Raw genomic sequence first — 12,555 nt, 5'->3', positions numbered from 1 at the left:
TTAGACTCCAGGCCTCTTCAGTCGTTGGCTTCAGTCACTCCTGTGTCCTCCTTTTTTTCCACTGTTGTTTGGGATAATCTGGTTTTCTGAGTGTTTCTGATGTCAAAATGATAAGTTAATGTATTTCCCCTGACCCACGTGAATCCAATAATCATCGGGTTGTCGGCCACATAAGGAAAATGAAGGAGCTAAAATCCTCCACGTTACACTTCATTTAATACGCTCATATTTCATCTTTCTTGCACAGGGGAGCCGTTTCAGTTCAACTTTGTGTTCTACTTTGTAAATCGCTAACAGCACCCTGAACTTGTGACTGCAGTAAACACACAGGAGCATTTAGCAGCCAAAGGGCAACAGGGGAGGGACTGTTAGTGAGTTTCTGTCTACAGATCAGACTTAAATGATCTGTGTGAAAATCAGATGTCTTTTTATTCAAGCACAAGAATGTGTACTTTAATGTGTCGAAAATTAGGGAGTTGTTCGTCCAACTTTGGTGTTTTTCACGTTCTTACCTTCGTTTGTCGGCCGTGGTTCTGCCTGTATGATGTCAACAGCTCAGCGAGTCTTGTTCCAAAACAGCGTAGATGTTTGAGTGAGGGAGCGGTCGTGTGAACATACGTTTCCAATAATTCTTGTCCACATGAAGGCAAATCAACTTCCATGAAAATGTGATGTTCAAACTGAAAACATTAGCTTATTCAAATATGTCAATAATGGCAGCAGTATAGAAAGGAATGCCATAAAGTGAATAACATGGAAACCAGTTAAAATGAATATTTCATGAAGTTACTGCTGTTGAGATTAGAGCTGTACCGTGACACCTGCTCAGTCTGACTCATCAGAGTGTATTTTACCTTCGGGTGGCTTTAATCAGCTGGAAGAAGCTGGAACATTTACTGCTGACACACAGTACAGCTCAGTCTGAGCAGCAGCACAGCCATTTATTTATATACACATTTAATTACAACACAGTGCTGTACAAAAATACAAAACAACTAGTGCCAAATAACTTATAATGTTAGTACCAAACACCAAATAACTCTCATACTGTATTAAAAGCCAGTGAATACAAATCTGTTCAAAGATGAGATTTAAAGTCATTTCTCTGTATTAGCAGTGCTGATAAATTAAAGACCCCGCCCCAGAGCCTCTGAGCAAGGCACCAACAAATGCACAAATGTACACATGTAAACACACACACACAATAGAAACAGATAACGAGCTATAATTGACATGTGTCAGATGCACATGTTGGCGTTCATAATCACACATGGCTGTGGCACAGGTTCAATAAGTGCTCCAATGCCTGGTCTTCTCTGAAGCAGTTACCGACCTGCCGCCTCCTGAGACTCACAGAGGTCAGAGGTCACAGCTCTGTCAGGGTCAGAGCCTGACGAGCTCCCACAGTCCATCAAGGAATGTGTGTTCTTGTATATTTCACAATGAGGATTCTTAGCATGGAGAGGCAGCTGCTGGTATCCAGTATGAGACCCTCAGCAGATTATCAGCATAATACCAAAGCCTTTCCATCCCTGCCCGCTCTGTTAGTGGAGATCTGGAGAAGATTAGTAACCGGGCAGATTTACTCCAGGTTTCCTGCTGGTATGAATCTCCACACTGCTGGATGCCCACTGCTAATACAATTACTGTGAGTAACATGCTGATAAGGTTAGGAGCCACTCATTTCACAGGTACACTAATCAGGCACAGGAGATCATATGTAGTCTCTAAATATAACTTTAATATCCATTTGACTATCTGTGGGCTATCATAGTGTCACTTTTCACTGAATTGCAGTGTTTGGCCAGAACATGAGGTGGCGCCATTGTGTTAAAAAGCAAAAAGGGTGAGGCCACGGTGGAAACGAAGGCTGCAGTCGATGCTTCGTGTGGTGTTAATGACGATTATTTGCGGTTAAACAGGAGAACACAACATGTGTGTACTGGAATACTAACGCGCGGCTGATGTGCTGCTAATAAATGCTAATAAAGCTACTGAATACATTAACACTGGCTTGCATCACAGCACCATTTATAACAGGATGCTTAGCATTGCACATACATAACTGTAGCACTGAGTGCTTTTCAGTGGTGCCTGTGATGGTAGCGCTGCCTCTGTCTGCAGTCGGGTTTAAATGAACTTTATGTCATTAAAGGTCTGCCAGACATTTATTACATTTTTTATCGTGTGTTTTTCTGTAAGTGCCTGTGTGTTTGCTCAAGCAGACTATACCATTTGCTGACAGGGGAAGGGACCCCCCTCTGACTTCTGCTGAAATGGTACCTCCCTTGCTCTTTCTCCAAAGGACACACACTGACGGTTCCGTGTTCTGTATCTCCTCCCGTTTCTTGTTACCATCTCCTCCCCCAGCCCCCTGCTCTTGCCTCCCCGTCTGGTTTACTGGGAGAGGGAGGTGGTATAATGAGAGTGTGGTCCAAAGCAGAGTATTCCCATAGAATCTGCTGCTACCTCTGCAGCCCGAGTGGTGGAGGGAGGGGCATCCTCCTGCCTCTCTGCCTCTTCCTGGCTTCTCTATTGGTCTTCCGGCTTACCTCTTGGTGGCGTGTACCAGGCCACCCCTCCTCTCTCTCCATCCTGAGCTCAGATGCAGTTATCCAGGCAGCAGGGAGGCAGGCTTGCTAGTGACACTCACAGTGTTTGCATGGGTGCAGAGAGACAGTGGGTTAGAGGATTCCAGAACTGTCTCTGTGTTCTTCCCGTTTTTGCCTGCTGGTGGCCGTCTGTCACCTGGAGAGGGGGCGTGTTTCGTTGGATGGCTGATCTCTTTTGTTAATGAGGCAAGCGTTCTGAGAGGACCACTGAGTGATCTAAGAGCTGTAGATTTCTGCGTGTGGAAACAGTGAGAGGACAGTCATGGCTCACGCTGCGGCTCACATTAAGAAGGCCAGGTCTGAAATGGACCAACCTCCGGATCTGAAGGCTCTGGAGAAAGCCAGAGAGAGGAGAAGGCGCTCCCGGGAACGGGCTGAACGCAAGCGCAAGGTACCAGGCTAGACCCATTTGTCCCCTCTCGCTCTCGTGTGACCAGTCGGTAACCAGTTTTACTGGTTACTCCATCCAGTCACCCCTCTACTTCATTGTCATCGTCTGGTGTCATCTCACCGTGTTGCACTGAAGAAGACTGTATCATTATACGAACTGCAGAAGTTCACCAGACATCTAAGACCACTGAAACTCATTTTCACCTCATCATCATCAACTTGTCTTTAGTGGTGCCACCAAGGACACGTTTTTCTTAAAAAGATGCATTTTATTTACGACACATCCCACTCACAGGAGCCCGTGTGCTGCACGAGACTGAAACCCTCACACATAAATCACATGAAGCACAAATCACACTGAGCTTTTACAGGAATATTGATCCTCGCTGCTGTCACTTCTTAAACCCAGCTGAAGGATCCTCCTCAATCCATCCTTGACTCAGCTGATAATCTGTCATCAGTAATATGACCACTGATTATACGCAGTCAGCACTGATGTGTCCTTATACCTTCCTTCCTTGTGTGGTTACCATTATATACACACAAAAAACAGTCTTCCTACAAATAGCCCTGCTGTGTGTAGATGCACCTACGCAGATAGGTGTCTGCTGCATTCCTGTGCAGTGCAGTGTGTTTGCTGAGGGATGCTGTCTGCAGTCTCTCAGGCGGAGACAACATGCTCCTACTTTGGTGTTATTCCAATAGGTGTACCTGTGAGATGTGCTTTTAACAAAGGGTTTATTCCAGCAAGAAGATGATTCATAATGTGTGCATTCTCAGCAGGACACGACATGTAAGCACACAGTGGACCACTGTCTGCACCGGTGCAAGCAAAATGTCTCAACAGTGAAATCCTTCCTAATGGTAACCTGTGATATTTAATGTTTGAAACACAATGAACCACTGATGTGTTTTAGCTTGAAAGGCTGCTGTAAAGTTTACAGTAGAGCAGAAGGATGACATAAAAAGACTGATTGTGGAGCTTCTGTAAAGGTGACCTGCTGGCAAACATGGCATGTCTTTATTGAACATTGATTAAGAGAGTTTGGATCACTCCCTGCTACCATCGTACAATATGAAAGCAGTGGATGACATAAGAACACTGAACGGACATACTGTCAGAAAAAATAACCATGTGGATTTTGTTACTACTGCTGTCGTTTCTAATAAATCTCAAAGTTACTGACATCTGTCTGGCAGTGATACATTTAACACACTGCACCAAATAGACACCATGACCGGCTGGCCCAGAAAGCAATGGATGTCAGTTGTTTGGTGTGAACTGTGTAGTTCCCCCTCTCACACACTCGTCCAGGTAGAAAAATGTAAATAATTGTTGTATTTGATTATCTGGCTGTTGATCATCCTTATTACATGTAATAACAATTGATTGTGATTATTACTGCTGGAGTGCAGTGGCTAGCACTCACAGCAGAATGGTACTGGCCTCATACCCAGTGTCAGCCCACCAGCAACCCCGGCCTGTGTGTTAAGGAGATGGATGGATAGAACACAGGTCTATTACATTTGACTGCATATGCTGATTTTAGCTTGATTCATATAGTAAATACAGGGGTGGCTCGAGACGTTTGCATAGTTATGTAGATACAATTTCAATGACTTACAAAAGAAAAGAGGCTGCACTCATATTCCTCCGAGTGACGGCTAATGCTTCTGCAGCAGGTTATCACTCGGCATCAAAGTAACAACTTCCAAAGCTAGAGCAGAGTTGTGACCTTTGTTCTGTGCCGGTTTAGTGTTTCTATCCCCTCCACCCTTCACTGCTGTCATTATTGACCCAAGTTCAAGGGAGATTATCACATGGGATTACTGACAGGCCCGCTCTTTCATTCTGTCCCAGCACACACACACGGACACACACCTAAAAGTGATTCGTAGATTCTGTTTGGTGGATTGTTCAGCAGACGCCTAAGGACAGACATTTACATCACAGCCACGTGCATGCTGCTGTAAAATTACACTTATGTTAACAGTGGTCAGGTCCTGCAGGAAAATAAACAGCCATCTGTGAATAGCACTAAGTGGCTATCAGAAGGCTGGGCTTACACACTGAATGGCTCAAAGTATATTGTTGTGAAACGCTGAAGCACAACGAGCACACAACATTAGATATGTTTTCCCCTGAATACATCGTCGTATTTGTGTATAGAAACAGCCCGTTTGCATTTACCATTTGTGCTAGCATCGCTAGTTACATAACAAAGCTATGTGCAAAGTACAGTAAAAGGTTAGCGACTTTATATCCACAGCATTCTGCTTACACACACTCAAACACATGATTCCATCTTTCTGTCAATAGTAAAGAGTGTCCCGAGGGACAAGATGAACTTGGCAGCCTCACGCCACAGCGTATTTTTGATGGTTTCATGTGGTGTACTGGAGGTCAGCGAGATATAGCAGATGTTGCAGAGTTGTCATTGATATGTCATTGGTATGCATAATAAATGGTAATTTGGTGCACGACCTGAAGGAAAGACTATGATAATGATTGCTCTCAGTGTGTGTTAAGTGGAACTGAGCACACCTACTTTCACCTCCATCACAACCATTACAGTTGGAAAATCCATCATGTATATGTGTGTTCAATTTTTTGCAGTCTGTGTGTTTTTCAGTACACAACAATTCTTCCATTTCTGCCAGGGGCTGGGTCATGACCCAGTGTGTTGACTTATTTTGTATTGTTGATTTCTTATGTTAAAATAATGTTAAATTCATGTGTTATTCTTAAATTAGGGTGTAGTTGAGTTATTCTGTATTTGGGATCACTTATGACATAAAGTTAAGTTCTATTATTAGTTTGTCTTGGTTTATGTTTCTTCTATGCCTCCTTGTCTTTAAAGCTTCCCCTTGTGTCTCTCTCCCCTGTGTCCCTCACGGTGTGTTTATGTCCATATGTCCCTTTCTGTTCCCTCGTCCTTGTGTTCCATGCCTCCCAGTCTGTCATGTATTTCATGTCTACATGTTCCACGTTCCATCGTTAAGCTCGTGTTGTCATGTCTACATCATCCCATGTTTCCTTATTTATAAGGTCTTGTGTTTCCATGTTCAGTGTGTTTAGTTTCACTTCCCCTTCTAGCCTCATGTTAATTTGTGTCAGCTGTGTTTCCCAGGTGTTTTCACTTCCCTCATTACCCTTCCAGGTATTTAAGTCCTCTGTCCTCCTCTGTTCAGCGTTGGTGTCTGTTTCCCTCCCTCCATGTCATGTCAGATTTCAGATACCCCCTGATTCTGTTCAGGTCACGTTCATGTTTCATGTTCATGGTTTCTCTCTTACTCCTGCGCAGAATCATGTTCATGTCGTTTGTCAGTTTTTCCCAGTTTAGGTGTTAGTTAGAACTTCAGCATTGTTAGACGTCTGCAATGTCTTCTAATGAATATTTATGACAGTGAGAGGTCAACATCATTATAATTCACTGAGTTTTGAACCGTGTTGAAGTCACTCGGACTGTTCCTTGCTCCCCCATGTGACTAACCCCATTGAAAAAACTCTTGGAAAGGAGAAGCAATGAGGAAATTGTGCAGCCATCTTTCATCCAAAATTGTGCAGCTTAACGATCAGCAGAGTGTTGACTACAGTGCCAGCTCTGTGATTGAAACCTTATCAACAAACTTGTTTGGCTCTCACATTTCAAGCTTAATGACTTGATCGACTTGTCCAGAGGAGGTATTAAGAATCTCCTGCCAGGGACTAATTGAAATGAATTTTAACAATGACATAAATTCCCCCCATAATCTTCCCCTTGGTCTTTCTGCCTCTATCTCTAACATATAGCAGGATATTGATGGTGTAATCCACAGTAGGGCCCTGTTTGCAGCAGTAATCCATTTGCCCTTTTCGTCATGGTTATTTTTATGGCCATTTGGTTTTGAACATTTCAGTCTTAGAGTTTTCAAGGTATTAGTTGTTAAGTAAGAGCAATTCAGCTGGAACATCATTTAGAGCTTTAATGTCATAAGGTTTGAAATCTGGGTTGATAAATCAGACGGAAATATAAGAGTGATACAGTGATACACAGAGACGATATATTATCAGGGATGTTTTACAGGGACAAACACTGAGCAGTGAGCTTGAGCTTTGTACTGCATATATAACTTGGACTTTATAGATATGTGACTCATAAGAACACCTGTGATTGTCCAAGTAGCTTCTCTGTCTCAGTGCACTTTTCTAGGTTTTTCCCTAGTATGTGGGCAGCACTAACTGTCAGGGGCATTCATGTGAAGTGTGCACTGGCAGGGCTATTTCATGCAGTGAACTGTGCTTGTTTTTCATTGGTTTAACAATTCCTCATAGCCCACATTCAAATATACACGTATATATGTATTAAAACACTTGAAATAAATATAATCTCCAACTAAGTTCTGAATCACTATTTTGATAAATGACTGATGCTTTTTCAACCACCCTTAACAGTAATAATACATGTCTATGGGTCAAATGGACAGATAACCTTTGGGTCATACAGCAGCTGATGATAGTTCAGTGTTATTTATATAGTGCAAAATCACAACAACAGTTGTCTCAAGGCATTTTATATTGTAAGGCAAAGACCCTACAATAATGGAGACCCTACAATAGTACACAGTGGTGCAAGGATTTCATGGAGTCGTGCAGAGAGACAAAAGACAGAAAAACCATTTGTGTTAATCAACAAATCAAATCATTCTTAGAGGTCCGATCCTGACTAATAGAGGGTTTTTAGGAGTACTCATTTGATGGTTGGTGATTTAAAAATCAGATATTTTTATCAGTCTATTTTTGTTCTTTAAGCCAGGAAATATACATAGACTTTCCTAACATTTGTTATGAGTAGGTGTCTACCCGGCTCTGTCTTTGTGGTGTTCCCAACAGGTTTCGCCAACATTAACACCCAAAACATGGCTGACAGGTGCTTCTCTTTTCTCTTCTTTACTTTTAAGTTTTAATTTATCAGGCATTATAAATTCTAATACCAGAAGATTGTCAAAAAGCTAATATTGGCTGATGCTCGATGGCTCTTTTAGAAATTGATTTGGCACTCAGCAGTGTCCTGGCAGGCTTTGAATAGATGCTTCAAATGTCTTTCATGAGTCTGTAAACTTAATTAATCTTCCTGAATGTTAAGCATATTAATGAAACATGACCAAATTAACTCATTATTATGCAGTTTAATACATAATGATAAAAACACATAATGTTCCTGATTACAGCCCAGATGACATCCCAAAAAAGCCACGTTAGAGAGACTCCATTGCTTTTCATATACTTCTCATTTCCAGTAAATCCACAGCACAGTCTGACTATACTGGTTTGGATGTTCCTCCAACGCTCTCACCTCCATCAGAGAATTGCATTGTTTAAAGCCACTCTCCTATTCCTATGCTTAATCTCAATCCACAGCTGTATGCCCAGCTGATGGGGTTTAGGGAGAGATGTTTGATGTTAATCTGCCAACCCCCCCCCCCCAACCAGCTCTACATCTATATGCATCCCTCTGTGTTCATGCTGACAGTATGCTACTGCATTTCTATTTTACTGTCATCGTCTTCAGTCAATCTTTTAATAATCAGTTGGTTTGATATTATTCTTTTTCCAGCCAATTTCTTTATAGTAAAGGTTACTCTGCAAAGTCCACTAAGCAATTTGACACATTTGATTGGTTGTCCCAGTCAAGTGTCTGTAATCGATATAGTAAGGTGTTTTGGTGTTTTGGTAAACCGAACAAGCAAATGCTTTGTGATAAACTGAAACAGCTTCATTACCACTCGCTCCAGTACAGACCCAGTGTACATGGATGTTGAGTAAGCACTGCTGTTTGATGCTGAACTGGGACTAGTAATATCCTAGATTAGAGCATTATAATCTGGTTGCTGTGGTATTATGGGGTGCTCATGAGAGATGCCAATCCTATCACCATGGTAACCAGGAGAATCCACTGATGGAATCCGTGGCAGGGTCTCCCCTGGATGCGCAGTGACACACAGTGGTTAGTAACACAGTAGAAACAGACACAGGATGACTGTACGTTAAAAGCAGTTGGTACTCATTAGTAAATCTGATTGTCCTGACCTGGGCAAATAATCATGAAAGGGTCAACTTGACATCAGGCTGCGCTGTCACAGTGATGTGGTCTAAAGTCGGAAGCTTGCCAGAGTACAGCAGATGTTAGTTTGCTTTAGTTATGCAAGGAGGAAAGATCCCCCAAAGAAGCTTAGCCCTGAGACAGAAGCTGTCTGCCACCATATCGTCTCACAGAAGTCAACACTAAGACCTTAATGATGTAGTCGCACCGTTTTCAGAATCTGCTCAATGATACCACAGACCACCACAGACCGTCACAGACCACCACAGACCACCACAGACCGTCACAGACCACCACAGACCATCACAGACCATCACAGACTACCACAGACCACCACAGACCGTCACAGACCACCACAGACCATCACAGACTACCACAGACCACCACAGACCACCACAGACCGTCACAGACCACCACAGACCATCACAGACCATCACAGACTACCACAGACCACCACAGTCCACCACAGTCCACCACAGACCGTCACAGACCACCACAGACCATCACAGACTACCACAGACCACCACAGTCCACCACAGGCCACCACAGACCACCACAGGCCACCACAGGCCACCACAGACCGTCACAGACCACCACAGACCACCACAGACCATCACAGACTACCACAGACCACCACAGCCCACCACAGACCACCACAGACCACTCTTTCTGCTATCCAAACACATATTATCACATACCTGTGCTGTGTACTGTTTTTTTTACACATATGGCAGGAATGGGGTAGAAGCACAAATGCATTTGTGTGATATACGATCATTATAGATGTGTGGCAGTGATCCAGGGATGGTTGTTTGCATATTTACCATGAAGTTTGTGCTGTTTCATTGTATTGTGAGAGTCTCTGTTTAACATCGAGGACGTGACAAGACATAGAAGTCAGCCCTCTAATGCTCTGTCGAACCAGATGATGAGAAAGCTTATATTGTAGAACACAGAGTAGTTTACAGACGTAAGAAATAACCATGTTTTCTTTGACACGTCTTTACTGCTGAACCACTTATCTGAGTTAGTGCAAACTGGTCCCCATTTGTACTCATAAGATTTATCGTACTAATGTTAATCATCAGATAAATTAACCAGACAGCTGGTAAACTGAGTGAGCTAACCAACTGAGACACAATCTGCTGCAGTGACATGAACTTTACTATCACCATCATACGCCTTATCATGTTTTGCTAGTTTATAATAATATTTTCAAATATATCTCCAGGTCTGCATTTTTGCTGATTTTGAAAAATGTTCTTAATAAATTTTGCTTGAAAGTTTTCATTCTCCATTATAGGTCTGTTTTTTTTAGATGCTGGCTAAATATGTGTTCAACATTTAGCACCTAACGTTTCCTGCTATTAGCTGCTGTACAGTGGGAGTTTTTTCTGTCACGGCTGAGATGAGCGATAATTTGAATTCAGTGTCAGGACTAAGAACTGAAAACTAGAGGACGTGGACCCCAGACAAAGCAATAGGGTGCCAATAGGTGTTATATTAGTGTTACTTCCTGGAGGCTGCGTGTTTCCTTTGCATCTCCATCAGATTCTCTACCTTCACCAAACACATTGTCCTTCTCATCTCTTAAACAGCGCTGTGGGCGTTTGGCCTGTTATTTTAGGCAAGCTCACCTTCCCTCAGATAACATTTTCCTCTCTGTTGTGCTTTTTTTGAGATGCCTTGCTAACATGAAATTGTACTCAGACATATTTAATTAAACAGAGCCCACTGTGGTTAATCCCCCCCCCTCCCCGTCTGGATGCAGGCCAGGCAGCAGCACTGACACATACAAGTGGATATATATTGTTCTTGTGTGTGTGTGTGTGTGTGTGTGACTGCTTTTTGGTTATGCATCATTTATCACCATACATAATGTGGTTTTGATCCTCTTTTGCATTGTGAACATGTCATACATTGCAGTGGACTGGACTACAAGTTAACTCTAATGTTATTGTGTCAGAACTGCCACTTACTTAAAGCAGAGGTACTCTTACACTGCAGCGTGCATTTGGATCATGTTCAGCTCCGAGCTGCTGAGAGGAAGGAGAGTCAGGAAGGAGACACTCGCTGTGGCAGATTTGGAAAAGCAACCATCCAATCAGGGGCTGGTTGCTGTGGATGCAACAGAGTAGAGGAACCAACAGGAGGAAGATACTCACCTCAGATACTGGGTGGGTTGAGGTTCAGGTCCCACAGAGAGGAGAAACCACTATGTCCTCACAGATATACACTATCGCACCAAGTGGCCAGAGATGTCCAGCCTGCCAGACCAGTAGACACCAAGACCATTGTAAACACATTGGTGGAGGTGATGTTTAACAGGCTGGGAGCACCAGAAGTGATCCACATGAACCAGGGCAAGAAGTTTGAATCCTGTTTGTTTGCAACCGTATGTGAGAAAGTGGGCTTCCATTAGACGACACCTGTGACGACATATGTGTTTAGTTTGAAGTGTTGTAGTTGTAGATTTTATACACATCTTTGAAATATTTATATTTCAAATATTAGGAGACGTACTTGTGGAAAGGTAATATTAAAAGTTTGTAGCAGAATTAAGAGAAAAGAGAAAAATCAGAGTAAAAAATGACGTGTACAGTGTTATCTGAAAATAGTAATACTTCTTACTGGCTAAATGTGACATATGGCATGTACAGGGTGGGCACAGCTCACCCAGTAACATTAACAGTCTGAGCTGCTTTTTTGAGCCCTCTTGTTACCCAGCGGGAATTCCCCAACACTGACTCCTGATTGGACAGACAGGCTTTACAGATGTTGCAGGAATATGCCCAATGCTTAATTCTACAACATCTGGCCCATAAAACCACCTCGTTGTGACCAGACAGTGACAGCAGCACCTCCAGGACCAAGGCCTCCATCTACTTTGGTTCAGGGTCACTGGTGTTTTCTTCCAGCGTATCATAAAACAACGCACACTTGTTTGTTTTGTTCATGTTTTCACTGCATTTATACCGACTTTGTTCATTTCTTATTAACTCTAAAAGGCTGCTTACGCTGGAAGAAATTTGGTCCTCGCTTTGCTTTGTACTTGCAGTTGCCAAGGAAACCAGTATCATCCACACTGTCATAAGTCATTCAGTGGTGTCCTCTCACTGATAGTTTGATCAGGAACTCACTTTACATTTGAATCAGCAATGGCTCACTTCTTCAATTGAAATAAATCTCACATTTGTCATACGCTACAAACCATCTGGAGGTAAACACATTTTCCATGATTTTGATAGATGATGGGAATTAGTATGTAAACCAAGATGGCATCCATCAGCTGTGAAGCCTCTGTTTAATTCAGATGTCGGTCCAGCCTGTCAGACTTGTCTTTGGGAAAGGAGACATCCATATCTGTCAGTGTTACTAAGGGCTGACACTGCAGAAGACTTTCTGCAGGTTTCTCATTTTGAAGCAAAATCTAAGGATAAACCTTATCTACATCTTTGTTTCCATAGCAA

The 12,555-nt window shown here is 42.7% G+C and overlaps 1 protein-coding gene across 1 annotated transcript in view; it reads left to right on the top strand.

Moving 5' to 3' along the window:
• The first annotated feature begins 2,652 nt into the window (after positions 1 to 2,652).
• Positions 2,653 to 12,555, top strand: part of LOC116328974 (ankyrin-2-like) — an 86,073-nt gene continuing 76,170 nt past the window's right edge. The window contains exon 1 of the mRNA XM_039608771.1: positions 2,653 to 3,003. Within this exon, the coding sequence (XP_039464705.1) occupies positions 2,875 to 3,003 (129 nt within the window). The 5' untranslated portion in view covers positions 2,653 to 2,874. The remainder of the gene's footprint in view (positions 3,004 to 12,555) is intronic.

The sequence above is a fragment of the Oreochromis aureus genome, linkage group 3, assembly GCF_013358895.1.
Source record: "Oreochromis aureus strain Israel breed Guangdong linkage group 3, ZZ_aureus, whole genome shotgun sequence".
Lineage (NCBI taxonomy): Eukaryota > Metazoa > Chordata > Actinopteri > Cichliformes > Cichlidae > Oreochromis > Oreochromis aureus.
The sequence above is the reverse complement of the archived record's forward strand: the minus strand, read 5'-3'. Positions and strand labels throughout refer to the sequence as shown.